The sequence below is a fragment of the Dromiciops gliroides genome, chromosome 1 (assembly GCF_019393635.1).
Source record: "Dromiciops gliroides isolate mDroGli1 chromosome 1, mDroGli1.pri, whole genome shotgun sequence".
NCBI lineage: Eukaryota > Metazoa > Chordata > Mammalia > Microbiotheria > Microbiotheriidae > Dromiciops > Dromiciops gliroides.
The window spans coordinates 208,034,762-208,060,368 of record NC_057861.1 but is presented as its reverse complement, the minus strand read 5'-3'; the positions used below and the strand labels follow the sequence as shown (position 1 = coordinate 208,060,368).

Below are 25,607 nucleotides of genomic sequence, written 5' to 3'. Positions count from 1 at the left end.
AGTTTCCAATTGATTTTCATTCTACTCTTCCCTGGCTCTTTCTTACATGTAATTTTTATTGCATCATGATCTAAGAAGGATGCATTTACTATTTCTGCCTTTCTACATTTGACTATGATGTTTTTGTGCCCTAATACATGGTCAATTTTTGAAAATGTGCCATGTACTGCTGAGAAAAAGGTATATTCCTTTCTATCCCCATTCAATTTTCTCCAGACATCTATCATGTCTAACTTTTCTAGTAATCTATTCACCTCTTTCACTTCTTTCTTATTTATTTTTTGGCTAGATTTATCTAATTCTGAGAGGGGGAGATTCAGATCCCCCACTAGTATAGTATCACTATCTAATTCCTCTTGTAACTCATTTAACTTCTCCTCTAAGAACTTGGATGCTATACCACTTGGCACATACATATTTAATATTGATATTACTTCATTATCTATAGTACCTTTAAGTAAGATGTAATTTCCTTCCTTATCTCTTTTAATGAGATCTATTTTTGCCTGCACTTTGTCTGAGATAAGGATTGCTACCCCTGCCTTTTTTACTTTAGCTGAGGCATAATATATTCTGCTCCAGCCTTTTACCTTTACTCTGTGTGTATCTCTCTGCTTCAAATGTGTTTCTTGTAAACAGCATATTGTAGGATTCTGGTTTTTAATCCACTCTGCAATTCGCTTCCGTTTTATAGCAGAGTTCATACCATTCACATTCACAGTTATTATTACTGACTGTCTATTCCCCTCCATTCTATTTACCCCCTTCTTTCACACTATTCCTCCTCACCAACGTTTTACTTCTTACCCCTGCCTCCCTCGATATGCCCTCCCTTTTTATCACCCCCCTCTCTTTTCTTTACCCTTTTCTCCCTTGCTTTTGTCCTCCCTTCTATCAGTCCCCCCCCTTTCCCTTCCCCTTTTGCTTTCCTAAAGAATGAGTTAAGTTTCTTTATCCCAATGAACGTATATGTTATTCCCTCTTTGAGTCAAATCTAATGAGAATAGGGTTGAAGCAATGTTCCCCCCTCCTTTCTTTCCCTATAGTGTAATAGGGTTTTTTTTTCCACCTCTTCATATGATATAATTCATCCCATTCCACCTCCCCTTTCCTCTCCTCCCCATAGACTCCCTTTTTAACCCCTTAATTCTTTTGTATCATCACATCAAAGACAATTTATATTTATACCCTCTATGTAAAGTCCTTCTCTCTGCCCAAATACATTTACAATTCTTAAGAGTTATGAGTATTCTCTTCCTGTGTAGGGATATAAACAGTTTAACCTAATAGGGTAACTTTTTTTTTCCCCTCTGTTTACCTTTTTAAACTTCTCTTGAGTCTTGTATGTTGAGATCAAATTTTCTATTCAGTTCTGGTCTTTTCACCAGGAAAGACTGAAAGTCCCCAATGTCATTAAATGTCCATCTTTTCCCCTGAAAGAAAATGCACATTTTTGCTGGGTAATAGATTCTCGGCTGCAATCCAAGCTCCTTTGCCTTCCGGAATATCATATTCCAAGCCTTGTGGTCCTTTAATGTTGAAGCTGCCAGGTCCTGAGCAATCCTGACTGTGGCTCCATGATATTTAAATTGCTTCTTTCTGGCTACTTGGAGTATTTTCTCCTTCACCTGATAATTCTGGAATTTGGCTACAATATTCCTTGGAGTTTTCCTTTTCGGGTCTCTTTCAGGAGGTGATCGATGGATTCTTTCAATGATGATTTTATCCTCTGATTCTATGATATCAGGGAAGTTCTCCTTAATAATTTCCTGGAATATGGTATCTAGATTCTTTTTCTGGTCATGGCTTTCAGGAAGTCCAATAATTCTCAAATTGTCTCTCCTCGATCTGTTTTCCAGATCAGTTGTCTTTCCAATGAGGTATTTCACATTTTCTTCTATTTTTTCATTTTTTTTATTCTGCTTGACTGATTCCTGGTGTCTCATGGATTCCTTATCTTCCAACTGTCCCACTTTAATTTTTAAGGCATTGTTTTCTTCAGTGAGATTATGCACCTTTTTTTCCATTTGGCCAAGTGAATTTTTTAAGGCTTTGTTTTCTTCAGTGAAATTATGTGCTTCCTTTTCCAAGCTGCTGATTCTTTTTTCATAGTTTTCTTGTTTTGCTTTCATTTCTCTCCCCATTTTTTCTTCTACCTCTCGCAATTGATTTTTAAAGTCCTTTTTGAGCTCTTCCAGGAAGGCTTTTTGTTCTTGAGACCAATTCACCTTCCCTTGTGAGGCTTCAGATGTAGACAATTTGAATCTGAGTTTGTGTTGGCTTCTCCCCTATTGATACAGAAGCTCTCAATGGAGAGGGCTCTTTTTTGCTTCTTACTCATTATTGCAGCTTATTTATTTATTTTTTAAATTGAGGTCTGCTCTGGGGGCACCAGGGTCCCTGTTTTGGGCTTCTTGTGCAGGGGTATGGGTGCTCTGTGACCGGGTTTTTACTCTGAGGCCTTTATGGTGTGTGGAGATCCCCCGCCCTGCACTTCCTGTCTTAATGCGCTCCGCCAGCCAGGCGCCGGACCCCGGTGTCTGATCCTGCTCGACCTGTTCGTGGCCCTCTCGGCCGGTGCAGGTAGGTTTTTCCACTGTCCTTCTTGGCCACCAGATTTTTGAAACAGGTTCCAGGGGCCTCAGTTGTTCGGCTGTGGCCCGCAGCTCCTGCTGACTTGCCCCGACCCCCTCCGCGCTGGGTTGCTGCCCTGCGCTGGGCCTCCCTTTTGCCCGAGTCAGACCGACCTTTTCCTGAAGTCTTCTAAATTATCTCTGGTTGGAGGACTGTGTCTCTCTGTCTCTTTACAGGTTCTGTAGTTTCAGAATCTGTCCAGAGGCTTGATTTAATGTTTGTTTTGAGGGAACAGAAGGAGAGGTCAGGCAGCTTGCTGCTTCCTCTCCACCATCTTGGCTCCGCCTCCCAATACATTCTAATTTACTTTTTTTTTTTTTTTTGGTGAGGCAATTGAGGTTAAGTGACTTGCCCAGGGTCACACAGCTAGTAAGTCTTAAGTGTCTGAGGCTGGATTTGAACTCATTTACTCTAGACTCCAGTGCTGGTGCTCTATCCACTCTGCCACCTAGCTGCTTCCATTCGAATTTCTTATCCCTTGCCTCTTGTGACCAAAGAAGGACTGGGTTGTTGTTGTTTTTTGTTTCTTTGTTTTTTTGGTGAGGCAATTGGTGTTAAGTAACTTGCCCAGGGTCACACAGCTAGTACTTGTCAAGTGTCTGAGGTCAGATTTGAACTCAGGTCCTCCTGAATCCAGGGCCAGTGCTCTATCCACCGTGACACCTAGCTGCCCCTTTTTTGTTGTTGTTTGGGTTTGGGGTTTTTTTAGGACAGGTATTTTTGACAAAAGAAAAAAGAAAAGAAATAGGAGGAGGCAGCTATGCTATATCAAGACAACTAATTTCCTACCATGAAATATAATTCCAATAATTTTGTTGCCAAGTGCACTTAACAAAAAAGTTAGGAAGTCATAGATGAAACATACCTCGCCCCCCCCCACTTAAATAATTTCTGTTAACTACATGGCTAACCTACAAAACATCACTCTAAATGTTAAACAAATCAATCCAATTCTTGTCATATTTATCTAGGCAGTGTTTTAATATTCAGTAATAAACTAGAAAAAATCCTGCATTTTTCAGCCTTGAATGCCCAAATTGCACCAAAAAATATTAAAAATGATCCATATTGACACAGTGCTTTTTATTCTTACACTGTAGTACAAGTCTTATCTCTATTTTACAAATGAGGAAACTGATGCTCAGAGCATTATACTGATATATTTAGAGTCATGAAGCTAGCAATTAAATGTTGCATCCAAGAGTCCCAGCAAAATAATTTGTCTAACTCTTTGTAGAATGGCCAATCCATAAAAGTCTCTAAAGTATATATTTAATTATTTATTTATTTTAAATATTCATTAAAAAAAATTGAGCTCTAAATTCTCTCCTTTCCTTTCACTCCCTGTTTAGAAGGGAGGCAAAATTATATTATTTAAACATGTGGAGTCATGCAGAACATATTTCCGTATTAGCCATGTTGGAAAAACAAAGCAAGAAAATAAAATGGAAAAGTATGCTTTAATGTGTACTTAGAATTCATCAGTTCTCTCTGGAGGTGGCTAGAATTTTTTCATCATAATTCTCTGGAATTGCTTGGATCATTTTCTTAAACAGAGTAGCTGTCTTTCACAGTTGATCACCATTACAGTTTTCGTGTTACTATGTACAATGTCTTCCTGGTTCTGCTCACTTAATAAAGTATATATTTAATGAGAAAAATAGGCCTGCAGCCGTCTTTGCCTTTCCTTTGAATATTTAATAAAAATGCATAAGAACAATAGCCCAATTCAACAACCTATAGGAGATAGGAAATTCATTGGAGTAGAGAATAATTTAATATTAGCTTTTATCTGATACTGATCAGATAAGTAGGGAACAATGTTTAAAATAATGGAATTATTCTCACCTTGAGATTTTAAAAATAATCTCTAGTATTAATTCCTCAAACAAGGAACATTGTTTTTAATTTTTACCGATTTCCTTTTGTTTTAATCACCTTTACTCCCCAATATATCATTTCCTTTTCTCCTCACCCTTCCCTTCTTTCCAGAGTGCTACCCTTTTAACAAAAAATAAAAAAGAGAAAAAAAATTCAACATTGCTAATAAATATCTCAATCATGTGTGGCATTAGATGCAGTAAAAATAACTTTAAAAAACCTGGGCAAGTCACTTAACCCCAATTGCCTCACTAAAGAAAACAAAAAACAAAACAAAATACAAAAAAATGATTAGCCTGAAAATTTCCCAGTAAAGGGAGTGGGGAGTGGGGAGCAATGATGGAGCCAGCCACCTGTCCAGTGTTATGCTTTCTTCACTTTTGAGCCAAACCTTTCTGTCAGTCAACTCAAGCATGCTGTCTCATTCCAAATTCAAACCTAGACTGACATAGACACCTTGTATTACTTTCCTCTTTTTAAAGTTCTTTATGGGTAGCTGTATTATAACATCTATTGTTGCGATAAAAATTAAAATTTAAACATTGCTTTGAAGTTATTCTCAAATTATTACTGTCCCCCATTCTTCACATCATCTAATCTGTTTTATTAATCATTATAACTTAAAGGAACATTTGCTGAACAATCTTTTTCTCTGCCTGTGCAATTACTTCCAATGTCCATCCCATACTCATCCCTCAACTTCTCTCTTCAAATTTCCACTTTTAGTGCTGCCCATTCTTATAAATCTTCTGTATTGCTGTCAAAATTGTCTTTTCTACCTTCCATGTTGACTATACAAGACACTTCTTTAGGACTTTATGTTGCTTTCTGACAGATTATAATATAAGCCAAAAATCCTTACTTTCCACTTCAAAACTATTTGTCATTGTATCTTGGATTACTTTTTCCTCTTTGCCTGTCAATTTCCAATAATAATTGATGTGATCAATCATCTGCCCAAGAAAATACTTCTGTTAGAAGATACTGATGTAGGGCAGGTAGGTGTCACAGGGGCGGCAAGGTGGCACAGTGGATAAAGCACAGACCATGGATTCAGGAGTACCTGAGTTCAAATCCAGCCTCAGACACTTGACACTTACTAGCTGTGTTACCTTGGGCAAATCACTTGACCCCCATTGCCCCTCCCCCCATACACAAAAAAACCCAACAAAACCAAACAAACAAACAAAAAGAAGAAGAAGAAGATACTGATGTTGAGGAAGCATACTCAGATACCGTTAAATGTCCTTTGGTTCCAGACCAAATAGAGCAGGGCTAAAGATAGCCATGAACTGGTATAGTTAGAATTATAAAGAGAACACAAATGTAAACAGCTATTATCAAGACATTCCTGCTTCATAGGATAGAAGCTTCCTTTGAGTTCTATTGTCATTAGTATCATAACTTGATTAAGTTCCTGGAGTTGCTCTTTATACTTTCTGAACATTCCTTTAGAATATACAGAATGCCTCTTTTCTTGCCCTTTATGCCCCAATTTGGCAACATTATTTGGGTAACTTGTACTGGCACCATTGATCAGCTGATCCAGCAACAAACACTACCCTTAGCCTTTTCTACTAAAGTTTCCTCACTATTTCTTCATCTTATTCCATTCATTGAGCTAATGCTTTTCCCATATCCCACATCCCACATTTTGATTGAGTCACTCCTTACCTAAGGTTTTCCTTCTTTTATCCCTACTTCTTAAATCCCACTACCTCTAATTTTTTCCCTGACTAATTAGATAATTTTAATTCCCATATATATATATATAATATATATATGTATATATATATACACACACATATATGCATATTTATGTACACATACACATATATATCCTCTTTATTTTCTGCTCCATTAAGTGAACTTGCCAATATCCTTGTCTAAATATAACTTACTAATTGTATATGTCTGTATATCTCTAACTGTGACATTATTGTCTTCCTTAAATTGTGGAATCCTGATCTACGGTTGCCTGAAACAAGGCGCTTGATGAGGATAGAAGACTGATTACTTTCCCAACATCTTTATTTGTGATTTATTTTTTTGGCAGGGCAGTGAGGGTTAAGTGACTTGCCCAAGGTCACACAGCTAGGAAGTGTCAAGTGTCTGAGGCCAGATTTGAACTCAGGTCCTCCTGACTCCAGGGCCAGTGCACTGTCCACTGCACCACCTAGCTGCCCCTACCTAGCTACCCTTCTTGCAGGGAAACTTAATTCCTGACTAGAAGGGAGGCAGGAGGTTAAAGTTAGAGGCTGGTCACTGTGCTCTTATCAGAAACAGGGAGTACCAAAATAGGATTATATGTCTACTATCCCCCTAAAAATATTATTTCTAAGAGAAATAATTTTGGGATTCAAGTCGAGCTTCTGATTGCTGTCTCTTAAAGGAGAAATGCTCCCAAGATGTATATTCAAGGCTTGACTCTGATGTAATGAAATTAGTTATTTCATCTGATAGAAAACACAAATCAGAGGAGGTATACAGATGAGAATACATTAGGCAATACACAGAGTAAATGAGCTCTGTCTCTCATAGGGAACAAAATATCTCAACTCAACACATACACACAGACAGAGACAGACAGACAGGTAGAGACAGATGCAAAGAGAGAGACAGACAAACAGAGACAGAAAGACAGAGACAGAAAGAACTCACCCAAATTTCACTCCAGGGAAAATTCCCCAAAGAGACATGTTTGAAATTCCAGGTCTTCTGCATATTGGCTTCTTCCAAGACTTTCTTTCCTTCAGGGACCTGAAGAGAATCTAGAACTATATGTCTTCCTTCTACAAGCTAGAATCCAGAAGACCAGCATCTCTCTTTTCCTAGGCTTTTGCCAACCACATTCCCCTATGAGCATTCAATCTCTACCAAGGAGGAAAGTCTTATGCAAATGGACTTTGAGGCACAGATTACATAATCAATAGTTGAAAGAAGACATAGATGGCATGATTATCAAATATTTCAATTCACAAAATTAGGAAAGGTAGTTATCTTGGTGGATGGCAGAATCTCTATTCCAAAATATCTCAGCTGGTTAGCACGATAAGCTGAATCTGCTTAAAATGAAATTTAATAAGGATTAAATATAAATGCTCCATTTGAGTTTTTAAAAATCAACTGCTAATACAGGAAAGCACAGAGATAGGATAAGACAACAGATAATATGAGAATTCTAGTGGTTTTAGTGGACTACATGATGAAAATTAATGGCATGATATGAAGGCAAAGAAAAGCTATTATAATCTTGTGTTATATTAGGATAAACATATTAATCAGAAGGAAAACAAATATAGGATTGTTTTTCTCTGTCATGGTTAGAACAAAGAACAAAACTCTGTAGAGTTGTGTTCATTTTTGGTACATTGCATTTTTGGAAGAACACTGGCAAACTGAAGTGCATCCAGAAGAGGCCAAGCAGTATGGTAAAACAACAACAAACTATGCCATGCAAGAATCAGGAGCGGGAACTAGGGATCTTCAGTCTGGAAAGAATAGAAGATTCAGGGGAGAAATGGCAGTACTTCAAATACTTGAAGATAAGCTATCATGTGGATAAGAAATTGAGCATTTACTGCTTATTCCCAGAAGGAAAACCTGGGAACAACAGGTGTGATTGGCTGAGAAATAGATTTCAGCTTCAAACAAGGAAAAACTTCCTAAAAATTGGAGGTGTCCAAAACTTTAATGGGCTATCATGACACAATGAGTGCATTACCACTGAAGGTCTTAAAGCAGAGGATAGGCTATGATTTCTTTTGTATTTTGTAGTGGGAGTTCTTGCTTATTGAAAAATTGATCTAGATCAACTCTAAAATTTCTTACAACTGCAAGATTCTTGATTATCTGATATAATGTTGCCCAAAAAGTTGTTTAATGAATGTTTATAAGGATGATGTTATTTTTGCTGTTAATTCTTCAGCTTTTGTTATAGATGTGTTAACAAGCCTTATCGGTAAAGCTATATATGATTGACAGTTATTCGATGTTTTTCAGCTCTTTGCCTAATTAATTTACATACTTTGTGAGAATTTTTCAATTTAGTACCAGACTATAAACAGCAAGAAAACAGAAACTATGTCTCATCTGAACTTAATATCTACCTTTAGTGTCAAACATAGCACTCTCTACATAGTAAAGATTTAAAGAAAGTATGTTGTATTTAATTGACATTTATGGAACTTCCTAGGCAGTTTTTGACCATTTCTAAATTATTACAGATACATAAAATATATGATTTTAAAAAAATAAATGTTTCTTGTTACAGGAATATATACTTAGGATATTTTAAGTAATATCAACCGATGACCTTTATTGTATGTATGAAAACAAAGAGAATCATATTTTTGCATCAATGGGCTGGTTAATATATTCTTCATTTTTTTCCTCTTCCTCACTAAATATACTCCTTCAGGTTGAAACAAATCAATTATTATATTTGATAGCTAAAAATCTAAGGGAGAGGATAAAACTTAATAAGTAGTTAAAATAATAAGAATATTCCTCATGCAATATCTATAAGACAACATGAGAGTAAAGGTGAAAAACAGGCATTTTCTATTTTTATGCCACATAAGACCAAAATAAATTAGTATGCATTATAGTATCAAGAGGATTTAAATTTGCTGGTAGTAAGAACTTACAGTCAAGGGTCATAAGCAGGGATGTATTAACTGAAAAGTTTGTAAAATCTCTTCTGGATAGGCTTGAAAAATATTAAATCTGATGGCCAAAGGCAAGATAACATTGGGGAAATCTAAGAGTTAAAGTTAACAAAGCAACAACAATAAAAAGTAAATACAAGCATCCTTTAGAAGTGATTTTTTTTTGTTGTTTTTTGTTTTTTAGTGAGGCAATTGGGGTTAAGTGACTTGCCCAGGGTCACACGGCTAGCAAGTGTTAAGTGTCTGAGGCCAGAATCGAACTCAGGTACTCCTGACTCCAGGGCCGGTGCTCTATCCACTGATCTATCTAGCTGCCCCAAGAAGTGATTTTAAAAATGAAAACGGAATATTTTGGTTACATATTATTCATTCAACATTTATACTATCTCCTTGGCTTAAAATATGTTTCTTTCTTTCAAGGTAACCGAACTGCACAACATTAAGAATATAACCAGACTTCCTCGAGAGACCAAGAAGCATGCAGTGGCAATTATCTTTCATGATGAGACGTCAAAGACATTTGCCTGTGAGTCAGGTAAGCAATTACTAACATTGCTCCAGCTTGAGAAAATTGAACTGCTTCCAAAACAGTGGCCCAGATGGATTAAGATACTGTACTGAATAGGTTACCTTATCTTAATGTGAATGTATTCTAGATCTTTTATTTTATTCTTATGAGGAAGCTGGAAATATTGATTTTTACAGATGTTTTGGATGCTTGCTTATTATCTGCCTTTGTCTGGATGTAACTCCCTTATGGTCTGAGGACTCTGTAGGTCCTCTTTCCTCACTCTTAGAATTAAATAAACAGTGCTGGCGAGATGTGATTCAGACGCTTTTGGGATATATATTCACATTCTTTCCAAGTAGTGCTAAGCTATTGGTAGGATGATAATAACGCTGTCATTGCAGAAGAGCAACAAAGCACAGTCCAAGTCTCAAGATGATAGAAAAACTGAACTTTAAGCAATTTATTATGTGCACAGCTGTTACAGTCCAAAAATAAATAAACTTCCAAATGGATTTAATGATGTGGTTCATAAAGCACTATTATATTATTGAGATATGAGGTTAAGCTTGCTGCATTTGTCATTTTGAATCTCTGTGTTGTGTAGTATAATCCTTTTAGTTGGCATCTAATTGTATCTTGATGAGAAATAGCATGAAGTAGTTGATAAAGAGCAGGCCTCAAAAGTATCATTATGAAATGTGTCCTCCTATTCTTTGTCACCTAGTACCACAACCCTGGTTGTGGTCATTCTCAAATTTTCACTGCTACTCACCCCATAAATCTACTCCATTGTCGAATCCTTTCATTTTTACCTTCTAACATCACCTTTAGAAGTCTTCTTCTTTCTATCCATATAGGCACAGTCCTAACTCAGGCCTTCATCACTTCACCTGGTCTGCTGTAATAGGCTTTTAACTGATTTTCTTGCCTCACATCTATCTCCCTACTGCAACCTATTAATTTCCCAAGGTGATTTTTATAAAGGAGAGATCTGACCATATGAACTTCTTGCTTCAAAGAACTGCAGTGTTTCATATTACCTCCAGGATTAAATGTTGTTTTGTTTTTTAAATCCCCTGTTGGGTATTTAAAACTCTTGATACCCTGACCCATTCCTACCCTTCCAGCTTTCTTATACCTTAGTTCTCTCTACACATTCTATAATACAACTATTTTGGCCTACTTCCTGTTACTTAAATAAAACACTCCTTCTTCCATCCATCTTTGTGCCTTTGCACTGTCTATACTCCACAACTAGAATGCTCTCTACCATCACCTCTTATTATTTGCCTGGCTTCCTTTAAGACTTACCTCAAATCCCATCTTCTGTAGGAGGCGTTTCCTGCTTCCCCCATAACTGGCAATAACTGCTTCTTTTAAGATTACTTTCTACTAACTCTCTCTATATGCTATACATGCATAGATATTCACTTATTTTCTCTCCCATTAGACAGTGAGCTCCTTGAGAGCTCTGTGAATGTGGATCTGTGTGTGTGTTTGTATCCTTAGTGTTTAAATTAGCATTCAACTTATAATAAGCAATTATTAATAACTGACTGACTGACTGCAACTCTTGTAGATTGGGGCATTTGCCTCCAGGTGGATATAGAAAAGGATTTTGATGAGGGGTTGTATTCATATTCCTTTTTTTTTTTTTTTTAGTGAGTCAATTGGGGTTAAGTGACTTACCTAGGGTCACACAGCTAGTAAGTGTTAAGTGTCTGAGGCCAGATTTGAACTCAGGTACTCCTGACTCCAGGGCCAGTGCTCTATCCACTGCGCCACCTAGCTGCCCCTATTCATATTCCTTTAAGAAGAAAAAAGGTATGTTTGGAGGGGCAGAATTTAGAGCCTAGCACTGGGATGAGAGTAATATTGTAGCAGGTGGAACTAGTGACAAGTTAGCAAGAGGAGAGGCAATCACTGACTTCAGATAGAGAAACAGCCAGATTTTTTCCTGGGGTTGTCTCTACATAGACCTCGGCTGCTGGGGTCTGAGATCTGGCTGTGTTAGAGAGGAGAGGGGAGGAAGCCTATTCATTCAGTGTATACCTCAGTGACCCTTTAGTATATGTCTCATATCTCACCAATTAGGAAGAAGAGACAGTGTACCTCCTCTCCCTAGATCCATCTAGAGACAATCGTGGCCCTCTATTGGGGGTAGCAAAGAAGAGGAAAGAAGATAGTGCCTCTGAATATGCTATAGGGCAGTGAGTTCATGATTATCTCCCTTGAAGGCTCTTAGGACCTTGTCTTTCTCCATAAATTTTCCCATCTCATATTTTTCAAAATTACCTGGGGCCTGAAGTCCAGAAATTGGAAAAAGGTACCAAATTAAAAGTCCCATGTACCACCCTGAAAGAAGTGAGGGAGTACATTTCAAGGATTCAGGGGCCCTGTGGGGGCTGTGGTGCCACATGGAGTTTACAGTGCTTCCCTGGGTCTAGTAGTCCTCTCTGTCCTCTCATTATGATTTATTGCTGGTCTGCTCCATGAAAAGGATTGTAGAGTATAGCTAAGGCCATGCCTTCCTGGGAATGCTTTTTTTTTTTCTCCTAACATTCCTTTCCCATTCCCCCACCCTCAAAGCAGTTTAATTCCTGAGCTTTATAAACTTTTCTGGGGCAAGTGTGTTGACCTAGAGGGCTAAGGTGATCCTGGTTGCATCAAAAGCTCCTCCATTTCCCTCTGATGTTTAGGATGCTTATCTTGAGTGAAGAGACCAAAGACTGATGCTGTGGAATGGCCAGTCACTCACCACTCCTTTCCTACCCATTCCACAACAAACACCATCACAAAATTTCAACACTGGCTAAAAGAGAACTGGACTGCTACTCCAGAAAACTGGGTTATAGTCCCACCTCAGCTCAGCCTCAATTTCAGTAAAAGTTTAAAATCAATCTAGCCTCTGTAAGGGCCAAATTTAGTATGGAAGAGTTAATTGGGTGACTCACTATAGTATCGGGGTAAGAAAAGAAACAGCCTTTTTCAAAAATAAAACAGGTTTATTAATGGGAACAAATTTAAAATGCAAGTGAGGTTAATAGAGGTGGGAACAATGAGAAAGGATATAAATCTCTGGGGTAAAAAAGCCTCAGGCATCCCAAAACTGCCTCCAGCCCAGCCAACTCCAAAGAGCTAGCTTTGCCTCAAAAACACAGACTCATCACAACCTGAAATCTGTACCTCCAAGGAGAATTAACTTGCAGTCTCTTCTGATTTTGTCCCTAGGGCAAACACCAACAGCTCCTCTAACTGTCTACCTTCCTTCCCTATTTCTTTCAGAAGAAGACTCTCCTCAGAAAAAAACTCCCCTGTCCTCTAACTGCCTCTGTCTGTCCCACAGGAAGGGGTGGTTCTTAACTATGCTGAGTCTCCAATTGGCTCAGTACACCCACATGGGCTGTCCCCATTATAATCTGTACAGGCCCATGTGGGAGCAGGGGAGGCTTAGCTACTTAGTTTCAATAAATATAACCTGTGGTCAAAGTTCCTCTTGTTTGTTCAGTTATCTCCCAAAGTACACACCCATCTTCTCACAGGCTTTTAAGTTCACATCTTTTTCAGTCTGACCACAGTGAAGCAAAGATAGAGTTATGAAAACCCTAAATCACAATTAATTCCTTACACCTCTCTAAACTTAAACAAGTTAAAACTACTCTCTGAGACCTCATTTTCTTTCTCTGTAAAATGAAGTATCTGGAATAGATGATCCGTAAAATCCCTCCAAAGTTCTACTATGCTATATTAAGCACTTTGGTGTTTTGGGTTTTTTTTACATTATGGGTGGGGTTTCAAGGCCTTTCTCAATCCCCCTCCCCAAAATCATCTGTTTTGTTCAATGGCATGGTGTATTTGTATTTGCTTTGTATTCTTTGAAAAACAAAGTTAGTGGATTCCACAAAATGTTGAATATGAGTTAGTATCAACATTTAACCTGAGGCATTTAGGACACTGCCTAACTGATGAGAGATTTTCTTAACCAAAGTAAAGTAGCCAAAATTATAAGGTATAAGTTTACTGATTAAAGTTGATACAGTTCATGGTGTTTGGGGAATCATCATGGTTATTTGGACACAGTTTTATTTTGATTTATAATTTAGAATTACTCAAGTTATCATTTTACCAGTGCTGTCAGCCTTTCCTTGTCCGAAAGACCAGTGTCTAATGTTCACTGCTACTGGATTACATTTAACAATTTGAAATTGTGTTAGCTTTATACAACCTTATATTACAGTTAACCATGGAAGCCACTATTTCCTTTTGCATTAACTCTCCCTCCATGTAAATATCTCATAATAATTTCAAAAGTTACTTTTCCCACCTCTCTACAGCTTTAAAAATTCTAAGGATGAAATTTGTAAAATGCTTTCATTTTCCTAGATAATTCTACAGAATCCATAAAATAGGCTTTACATGAAATAATTTCTACAAGTAGATTACTTTTTTTTCATTATCACACTATAATTTTTGAAATTTTACTTACTATGTAATATATGTGAAAGGCTGAATTTGTATTCAATACTATTTTGTTGATGATATCTCTTTAGAAAAGAATGACATAAAATTTATTTAACATATTTTTTAAATCTTTCAGGCTTTACTGTTTGTAAAAACATGAACTTTCTTCTTTGATTCTCTCACCTGTCTCATCACTTTTTATTTTCTTTTGCTGGTTCTTCTTCCATTTCATGCCTATTAACTGTGCGTGCTCCCCATTCCAGGCCCTGTCTTCAGCCCTCTTCCCTTCTTTCTATATACTATTTCCCTTAGTGATCACATAATTTTTGTGGGTTCAATTATAATTTCTATGCAAATCATTTCCAGATTCAGCCTGTACTTCATAAAGTACAGGTATGGCCATATCATCCCCTTACTCAATACATTCCATTGGCTCCCTACTGTCTCTAGGATCAAATATAAAACCCTATTATTGTTTTTTTAAAGTTCTTCTCAACCTGGCTCCTTTCTACTATACCTTCTTCTACTACAGTCTTTTGACGCCTTCTCCTCCATGTATACCACAATCCGACAATATTGACTTTCTTACTAATTCTCATCCAAAATACTCACTGTCCTGACAGCTCAAACCCCACTGTCTTCCCTCTGGAAAGACTTTACATTTATAGTGTATATATCTTGTATATACATAGTTGTTTACATTTTGTCCCCACCATTATGATGTGAACCCCTTGAGAATAGGGACTATCTTTTGCCCTTTTTTTGTATCTCCAGTATTTACACAATCCCTGGAACTTTATAAATGCTTGTTGATTGTCTGGATTTTTAAATGTCAATGATTTTTATTAACATTTAAATCCACTTAATATGAAAATCATTAGTATTTATCCAATCTAATAAACATCCTGTTTATGAATTGCTGTGTAGTCTATTATTAGATGGTATTTTAAGCCATTTAAACAAGGGGCTTTTTCTGATTTTTTTTTTCCTTTTGCTATCATCGATCACCATATTTGTTCCCTGTTGATTTTGAAATAAATCAGACCTCAGCATCAAATAAAGCATTTGGGTCTTCAGGCTCTTATGATTCAAATTTTATCCTGGGGGCAATTCCTAAAAAGTTTGTGATATTATGTAGTGCTATAAAAACATGACTTACTTGATATGATGTAGCTGCATAAACTGGTTGTCTTAATCATTTTTACCATTTTGTCATTTTCCCAAATCTTATAGAAGGACCTCTCTCTAATTCACCATTCTCATAAGTGCCCTAGCCAGTACCATAGAGGTGGCTTACAGTTATCACAAATGTCCCTAGACATTAAAAATACTTCTGGAATCATAGTTACCTTCAGAAATTAAAGGAAAGCCAGCTTCTTCTTTCTTATACATATATCTAAAAGATCTTCGGTATTAGGTGGATGGATTGCCTAGACACTGAACCTGGCTTCAGTGCTTGTGCAAAACTAATGTGATAAAATAATGGGAATTAGGGCAGCTCTGACCTGAGGAGAAAGCATGTGACTTGGCGTCCTCATGTGACTTGGCATCAGGAAGTGATTTCTATAGAACCGCCTGTAGTCATGTCAATCAAAGCAAACAGCCAATTAGCTTGGAGCTGTGTGTGTGGACAGCCCTGCTTCCTATTTCATGGAGAGTTTCTGGGAGAAGCTGCTGAGAATCTCTCTCTTTTTATCTGGAACTGGCTTGGTGGTGAGATATTTCACATGGACTGTTAGGAAAGGAAATTGCTTTCTTTCTCTCTGGATATACTGAATTAGATCTGAGTTAAGATTTTCATGCTATGAAGAATGTGTTCTCAATCTCTCTTTCTTAAATAAATTATAATATATATTTTAATAAATCTTTAAGAGCCTAAACTTTTGTTGAATTTATCAGTGATTTTAACCAGCTTCCCCCCCAAAACTGGGCAGGGGGCAGATTAGAACCCACAATTTAGATTTTAAACAACCCACTAAGATTGTAGATATAGATTCTTAGAGACCAAGAATGGGGGATCTAAATAAGTATGCAGATGTCATCACATATGTATATATGTAATTCAACAACTCTTGCAATGAGCTTGTAGAAATAAATTCAATTCAATATGTATTAGCTTAGGCAGGTGCTGTGCACAAACACTAGCCTGGCCATGAAGGTGTGCAAAGATACTGGAGACCCAAAGACAAAAATGAAACAGTCCTTGCAAGCAAGGAGTTTACATGATGTGACATTTACATATGTAAATAAGTAAAGGGAACATAATTTAAAGAGGGAGGAAATGTGAACAGCTGCCAGGATCAGGGAAGTTTTTCTCGGACCTCAGTCTTAAAAGGAAGATAGGATTCTGATGTTGAAAATGCAAGAATTATGCTTATATCAGTGGCTTTTAAAAAAACTTTTACATCCTTGACCCCTCTAACATAAAATAATTGCATAAAATAGTTTTACAAAAGAAATCATTATATTGAAATACCTGTATCAAAATAGATTTTTTAAAGTTCATAGAGTTCAATTAAGAATCCCTTACATAGACTAACAAATCTTTTTGAAATTTTTTTTTGTTTTGTTTATTTTAAAAGAAACTGATTAAAAGACCATATGTACTAATTATCAGTTTATACAATATATAGGATTTTTATCACAGTGAAAAAGAGAGATGTATAATTTGTAATATCAGTGAATCTTCTTTTCTTTGTGTAAACTGCTTGAACCAAAGATTATATTTTTAAGAATTTGATGTTGTTTTTTCCTAACAAGTAATTTCAGTTGGATATTGTAAATATGCAAATTAAAAATTTAATATACTGGTCCTTTTTTGTGTGATTTAACAGAACTTTGCTCAAGGACATTCCAAAAATCCCTTGCAAGGCTTGGTTTCCTTTTGAGTGCAGAGTGGTGTGTGTTGTTGTTTTTTTCAACAGCTTTGAAGTACTCCATAGATAGTAGGAGTATTCCATACTAAGCAATACTGCTCTTCACCACCCATTTGCCTGTTATGGTCTTTAACCTTTAGAGGCAGCTCTGGTGTAGTAAATAGAAATGAGCTGTGGAGTGCATAGATAACTAGGCTTAACATCACAAAGACATGGGTTCTTATTTTGCCTGAGACATACTTCTTATGTGACCCTGGGCAAGTCACACACAATTCCTCAGACAACTCTCTAAGACTATAACTTGCAGAGATGCCAACCTGTATTGGTAGAGGGAGATTCATAACCTACATATTCTCTTTACTAAATGTAATTAGAGGCCTAGATCTTATCTCCAGGAGGAAATTTTCTCTTCCCTTTTGTTTGTCATCACCACAATAGTAAAGACTGACATCTTCATAGGAAGTCAACTCCATTTGAAGTCTGATGCTTTGAACAAAAAAATGTCTCCCATAAACAAGTAACCCATAGGTTATAGACATAGAGCTATAAAGAACCTTAGAAGTTTCTGAATCCAGGCATCCCATTGTATAGGTGAGGAAACAGACCCAGAGAAGTTTTTGTTTAGAGAAGGAAGGGAATAAGAGTGTATATAGCATTTAACATGTGCCAGCCACTGTCCTAAATGCTTTTTTTTACAAATATTATCTCATTCAATCCTCACACAACAACCATGAGAGGTGCGTGCTCTTATTATTCCTGTTTTACAGTTGAAGAAACTGAAGCTAATGAAGCAAGTTAAGTGACTTGTGCGGGGTCACACAGCTAGTAAGTGTATTGAAGACATATTTTAAAATCATATCTTCCTGACTCTCTAGGTGGCTGGATAGATTGCTGGGCCTGGAGTAGGAAAGCTTATCTTCCTAAGTTCACATGTGGCCTCAGATATTGGGAAAGTCACTTAACCTTATTTGCCTCAGTTTCCTCATCTATAAAATGAGCTGGAGAAGAAAATGTCAAACTTCTTTTTTTTAATTATTGAATAGAATTTTATTTTCCAAAATATATGTAAAAAAAATTAACATCAATTTTTAAAAACTTTGTGTTCCAACTTCTCTTTCTCCTCCATTCCCACCCCCACCCACTTGAATTCAAGCATTTCAAAATAAGTTATATATGAGTAGTCATGGAAAACATTCCCACATTAGCTAGGTTGTGAGAGAAAACAGTAAAAAAAAAAACAAAAAAACCCCAAACTTCAGATTGAGGAATTGTCAAAGAGGAGAGAAAAAAATGGAAAAAAAATGTGTTTCCAACTGTTTTCAGATACTCTCAGTTCTTTCTCTGTAGTTGGGTTGCCATTTTCTAAGTCCTTCAGGTTTATATGGGATCATTGCCTTGGTGAAAATAACCACATGCTTCCCAGCAGATCATCTTACACTATAGCTATTGTTTTGTATACAGTACACTTCACTCTGCTTCAGTTCATGTAGATCTTTCCAGGTTTTTCTGACAGTATCCTGTTCATCATAACCTGTATATAGTACCTTAAACTTGACAGAGAAGTTTCTTCATAATAGCCCAGCAAGGTAGGTACCATACGTTTTGCCATTAAAATCAATCATCATAACTATTTCCCTCCATCCTATTCCCTTCCCATGATATTTACTCTATTTTCTATCTTCTTTTAACTTATTCCTCATCAAAAGTGTTTTACTTCTAACTGTCCCCTTCTCTGCTCTGCACTCATTTTTTCACCCTTCCTTCCTTATCCTCTTCCCCTCCTACTTTCCTGTAGGATTAAATAGATTACTCCTCCCAATTGGGTGTGAATGTTATTCCATCCATGAGCCCACTCTGATAAGATTAAGGTCTTTGAGCTAATTCTGTGTTCTAAATTTTCTTCCTCTCCCTACCTCCCTATGAAATCAAGCAATTCAATATGTTATACTTGTGCAGTAATACAGAACATCTTCACCTTCCTCAAAAGTGTTTTGCTTTTTACTGCTCTCTCCTCCAATCTGCCCTTCCCTCCTTCCCCTCCCCCCCTTATTTCCCTCCCCTCCCTCAGGGCAAAAATATATTACTATACCTACTTGAGTATGTATGTTAGTCCTTCTTTGAGCCAATTCTGATGATATTGAGGTTCACTCACTCTCCAATTCCTTCCCCCTCTTCTACTCTCCTCCATAAGCTTTTTTCTTGTTTCCTTCATGTGAACTACCTCTCCCCTGACCATATCTCCTCTTCCCCCTCCCACAGTCTATTCCTCCTACACCTCAACCCTATTTTAAAGATGTCATCATGGGTTAGTTAGGTGGCACAGTGGACAATGCACCAGCCCTGGACCCAGGAGGTCCCAAGCCCAAATCTGGTCCCAGACATAAGATACCCCCACCCTGTCTGCCCCACAAAGAACAAAACATAAATACTTTACAGATATCATCCCTTCATATTCAGTTCAGACCTGTGTCCTCTGTGAAATCCTTACTGAGATAGTTGTTATGAGTTCAAACTTCTTGATATCATTTCCAGGAAAACCACAAATTGTATTGCAAAGAGTCAGACATGACTGAAATAACTATACAAAAACTTCCTGACTCCAGTTCCAGTGTTTTCCCTCCTGTGCCACTAGCTGCCTCTTAGGGTAAGCCAGGTAGTTATCTATATTTCAGGTATGATTCCAAGCCAGATTTTCTAGACTCCAAGGCCAGCCCATTTTTCTACTATACTGGAGGTATCCAACAATTAAATATGTGGCCTGCTGGCCCGTGGCAACACTTCTAAGTGGGCCCAAACCAGATTTAAAAATCACTGGGGGGGCAGCTAGGTGGTGCAGTGGATAGAGCACCGGCCCTGGAGTCAGGAGTACCTGAATTCAAATACGGCCTCAGACACTTAACACTTACTAGCTGTGTGACCCTGGGCAAGTCACTTAACACCAATTGCCTCATTAAAAAATAAAATTTAAAAAAAATCATTGGGAAATAGTTAACAAAATAAAAAAGATTCAATAAAACATAATGAGCATTAAATTTCAAAGCTAAGTCAATAGTGGACATACTTCTGTTTGACACTACTGCACTACACCTCCCTGAGGTTTATTATCTGCTAAAAGATTTTTAAGACTCCTTTATGCAATAGATTACATATGGAATGTTGCACTATATAAAAAAAAGATTAGCAGCTTAGTTATTTTAAAATAAAGCTAAGAGACTTCCATATTTCTGATTTTTTACTTTACGTTGCCAATTTCTAGGGGAAAAAATCTTTGATATGTATGTAATTAAAGCACCAGAATTAGTATAGCCATAAAAAAAATAAGCTTGTATTTTGTTCACCTCATCTACAAAAGCTCCCCTGAGAACAAAGGATTCTTGCTGACAAAGACCATTTCATCTCAGTTGAGAATTTCAAACTCTTAATGGTAACCTGCTATTAGAAAATAGCCCTTTATGCAGCACACCAAGAGTTGCAGGCTCTCCGGCCTGCAGAAGCATAATAGTGATTTTTTTAATGTCAGAGTTCAGATCTGATTTTTGAAGGATGAAAGAATCTACAACCAGAAACAAACTGAAATTTCAAAAAGGGAGATTAATATTATATATAAAGCTTTTGGACCCATGAGCCTGGCACTGTGTTTAGATGGACAGAATAGATTTAGGGAGAGGAAGAGTTCCATTCAAATAACCAGTTTAAATTGATGTTTATCCAAAATCAATAATTTTCTGTTCTAATTAGCTTCTGTGTCATTACCATCCTCTTATCTGTATGAAGATAATAGTGTTATTTGCTAGAAACAGAATGGCTTCACATATTTCAAAGAAACACCAAACTCTGCAACTAAGTCACTGACATTCAGCTTGTCTTGACCAGATATCTGCCTTCCCCATGCCCTCAAACTAATCCCGTAGTTACAAGTCAAATAACTTATAGATTATGTGTTGCTAAAAAGTGATATATCATTAAGGGATATCTAGAAGATTTGGAGGTCTAGAAAGGTAGTACAAATCCTTACCTTCATTGAGTGTGCACGAGATAATCTCACAAACTTCCTTCCAGTTCCCTCTATGATTTCTATACTGATAAAAATAAAACATTATTCTTCCTTATAACATGAAATTAGAAAATATGGGTATAGTTAGGGCTCCATGACTTACTTTTCCTGTGACCTTAGGCAAGTCATTTAACTTCTTGGAGACTCAGTTTCTTCATCTGTAAAATGGGAAGAATACTTGTACTCTCTATATCACAAGGTTTTAATGAAAAAAGCCAGGTCTGGCACTTTACCACTCCACCTATCAATGCTTTTGAGATATACTCTAAAGTGAAAATAGATTTATGCTAACAAAACTCAGAAAGCAATTTATTTTTCTAATGGTTTGAAGTTTCTTAGCATTATTACAAGTAAGCAAATGTAGTTCAAGGATGGCCTACCCCCTCCTTTCCTGAGGTCATTAAACATCATGTATATTAGAGCTTTTAGTATTTATTAAACTCAAACACTAGCTAATAAAGATATGTAAGTAAGCATTTATTGGAGCATTAAGAGATGACATGGTTTTGCTTTGAAAGTATGGCTATATTCAAACTTTCAGGGTTTTGTTTCAATTTCAGACTATTCAGTAGATTGATTTTACATTCAATTAAGGGCAAAAAAAATTACCATCAGAAATGTTCTATTTTAATATACTAATAGCACTTAATTAGAAATTATAATTTAAGGCTCCATATTGTTAAAAAGTTATGTTTATAATGATTTGGTTAGAAAAGAACAATGTATTCTATCACATTATTAATGTGTTTCCATATGATAATACAACATAGGAAGACATGTTTCCTGAAAAATTTTTTTTTTTAAGTGAGGCAATGGGGGTTAAGCGACTTGCCCAGGGTCACACAGCTAGTAAGTGTTAGGTGTCTGAGACCGGCTTTGAACTCAGGTACTACTGAATCCAGGGCCGGTGTTCTATCCACTGTGCCACCTAGCTGCCCCAAGAGATTTTTTTTAATCACATGGAGTTAGAATACATGAATTTGAGTTGTGGTTCCATTATCTACTTGCCTTGTGACTTCAGTCAAGTCAGTTAACTCCATAGAGGCTCAATTCCTTCATTTATAAACTGGGACTAATCTTTGCATTACACATGTTAAAAAGTTGTTATGAGGAAATATTTTTATAAACAATATAACATTTATAAACAATATATTTGATTTATTGCCATTGTTATCTGTTATTTCTGCTATCAATAGCTCCATCATATCCATTATCATCACAATAATTATTTAATCTTTTTTTTTTTTTAGTGAGGCAATTGGGGTTAAGTGACTTGCCAAGGTCACACAGCTAGTAAGTGTTAAGTAAGTGTCTGAGGCCGGATTTGAACTCAGGTACTCCTGACTCCAGGGCCGGTGCCCTATCCACTGCGCCATCTAGCTGCCCCTCATTTCATCATTTTTATGGGACTCAGATATAAATGATTCTGGGACAAGTTGTTATCCTGCTATCATTCTTTTAGATATAATGTTTGTTCTATCCAGTAGATACAATATTTTTGTAGTCAAATAAAGGGATTAGGATGTAAGCTTATCTTCTTTGGGCTCACTGAAGTCATTCTTGGTACAATACCAGGAGCAGACAGGACAGCAGGGATGATATTGTACCTCATCCTGTTTCCACATGATTTTGATTTTCTCTTCTAGCTCTCTGTATTTTGAAACCTTTTCATTCTCTGTAGTTTAGAAATTCTGAATAATCAGAGTTGAAACATATTTTAAAATGTTGTTCTGGGGCAGCTAGATGGCGCAGTGGATAGAGCACCAGCCCTGGATTCAGGAGTACCTGAGTTCAAATCCGGCCTCAGACACTTAACACTTACTATCTGTGTGACCCTGGGCAAGTCGCTAACCCCCAATTGCCTCACTAAAAAAATTTAAAAAATAAAAAATAAAAAATAAATCTTGTTCTTATAAAATCTTATCAGTAGCAACATTATTGTTGTTACAGTTATTTTGGTATATTTATAGATAAGACAAAAAAATTGTTATAGTTTTTTTTTTCCTTTTTTTCAACTTTTGAAGGTAGCAAGGCACAATGGACAAAGTACTAAACTTGAATTCAGGAAGACCTTCATTCATCCTCCAACACTATGACCATGGCCAAGGAACTTAAGCTCACTGAGCCTCAGTTTCCTTATCAAATGGCATACTAGGACCTTATACTATCTACTTCAGTAGGTCTTAATAAGGCTTAAATAAGATAATTTATTTAAACACTTTAAAGTGCTATATAAAAGCTATTTATAATTATTATTTCTATTTTAAGAAGACTACTTTGACTAACTGAAATTTCCAATATTATTAGCATTCCTTACATAGGATTCTGTTTTAAAAATTGATTTTATTCTGAATTTAAACTAAAAAAGACCCTTTCCACAAAGAACCAGTAAAAGAGGATGTCATAGGTAATAATGAATCTCTGTTTTATAGATCTTACTTTTTCTAAAAATGTATTTTATTATTTCAATACATTACTTTCAAAATTATCCTGAGGGAGTTCATCCTTCTGAACTTCCTTTGGTTGTCTTTTATACATTTATAATAATTCCATTAGCCTTCTTTATTTTGGCATCACTATCACCAACCTACCTTTTCTCTGACATCCTCCCCAATTAAAAATGTGAAGAAGTGAATCCTTGTAAAGCATAGTTAAACAAAACAAATCCACAGAGTTGACATGTCCAAACTTATTTCTATTTACATTGTTGTTTATATGTTTTCTCCCCCATTAGTCTATGAGCTCCTTGAAAAAAGAGATTCTCTTTCATCTTTCTTTGTATCCCCAGCACTTACCACAATGCAGGACACATAGTAGGTACTTAATAAATGTGCGATGACTGACTATTATTAGATGTTGATTTTTCTTTTAGCCACAATACCTCATGAAGTCTGTCTACCGAGGCACAGAGGGCATGGTCTTTGTGACAACATGGAATGTGTACAATGATGAAATGATAAACTCTCAAATTATTGAACTGGAGTTGGAAAATTATAATTACCAACCCTTGCCTATTGCCTTAAAGTTTGCAAAATACTTCATATATATATATATATATATATATATATATATATATATATATATATATAATTTCATTTGATACTCATAACAATCCTGTGAGGTAGATTCTACTGGTGTTATTATCCCCACTTTAGAGAAGAGAAAACTGAAACAGGTTACATCACTTGACTATGTTCCTATAGCCAATTTACTATTGGAGTTGATATTCAAACTCAAATTTTTTCTTAGTTGCAAGTTTCCTGTACTTTCTACTTATGCATACAGTTATAACACCTTTATCCTGTATAATACTTAGGAAATATACCAATTGTATTTTTGCTTCGAGAAGACACAAAGAAAAGAAATATGCTGCTCTCTGGAAAATGAATGCTTATATAAAAAGACACATTTCTAAGAAAACAAGGTTTTTTAAGATTTGTGAAGAGGAATACCAAAGGTACCCTTAGAAATGTTTAGATATTTTTGGATAATTGCAGAAAAGCATAAAGACTGTTTAAAAGTGACTAACATCTTATTGGAGATTATGCAATTTTTCTTATTAATATTGATTACTTTTTTCCATGAGATAACGTGTACTTTAAAATATTTTAAACTATTACAACAACCCCAAAAGACTGATTATTTAAATAACCATATATCAGGTTGTAACATTTTGTCATAGGAAGTACCAATGTATTCAAACAAAATTAAAAGCTGCCTGATTCTCTCATGAACCCATTAGGTCAGCTAAAATCTCCTTTCAGGGGAAGAGCTTTGGAGTCCCATTGACACATCCAATAATGCAATCATACATTTTTTTTTGTCTTTCTGTTCAATGGAGATTTTATTCCTTTTGTGACAATGTTCGATTTAGATTCAATGTCTAGAAAATAAAGGAACAGATGGTTTAGATGGAAGTAGCTTACAATTAGAATTAAAATCTGTTTACCTTCATTTTTAAAAATATGACTACTTCAGCTATTTTTATGACTACCTATACCTGTAAAATGAAGTGAAGAAATGAGACATTTATACTGACTTTTTTTTTTTATTAAGCTGCTTGATCCTTGACTATTTAGACAATTTGGGTAATCATCTGAAGATTTGAGGTTACCATTCCAGGTAACTCAGTACAAAAATAATTTTAGTTCATTCAGCCAAAAGTCTAATTTGAAAATTAAATACAATAATAAACTTAGATCTAGAAGTCACTTTAGAGTTCAATATTCTCATTTTATAGATAATAAAACTCAAACCCCAAGAATTAAAGAAACTTGCTAAAAAGTATAAATGTTGTAAGTGGTAAAACTAAAACCTAAAGCCAGGACCTTTAAACCAAAGTCCAGTTCTTTTGTAAAATATCTGGATACTACCTCATTCATTAATTCACTTCTTATGTATACACATATAGAAAATCATATTTCAATATTTATATCTTTGCTTTTGAAAGGGAATTTTGATAATTATACCTTTTCACAATAAGAAAATTCTTAATATTTTAATAATAGGTATAATTTAAT

At 36.0% G+C, this 25,607-nt stretch overlaps 1 protein-coding gene across 1 annotated transcript in view; it reads left to right on the top strand.

Annotated features, from left to right (window-relative positions):
• The window catches only part of DOK6 (docking protein 6), a 718,344-nt gene that overhangs the window by 296,677 nt on the left and 396,060 nt on the right, over positions 1–25,607 (top strand). The window contains exon 3 of the mRNA XM_043987624.1: positions 9,606–9,720. Within this exon, the coding sequence (XP_043843559.1) occupies positions 9,606–9,720 (115 nt within the window). The remainder of the gene's footprint in view (positions 1–9,605; positions 9,721–25,607) is intronic.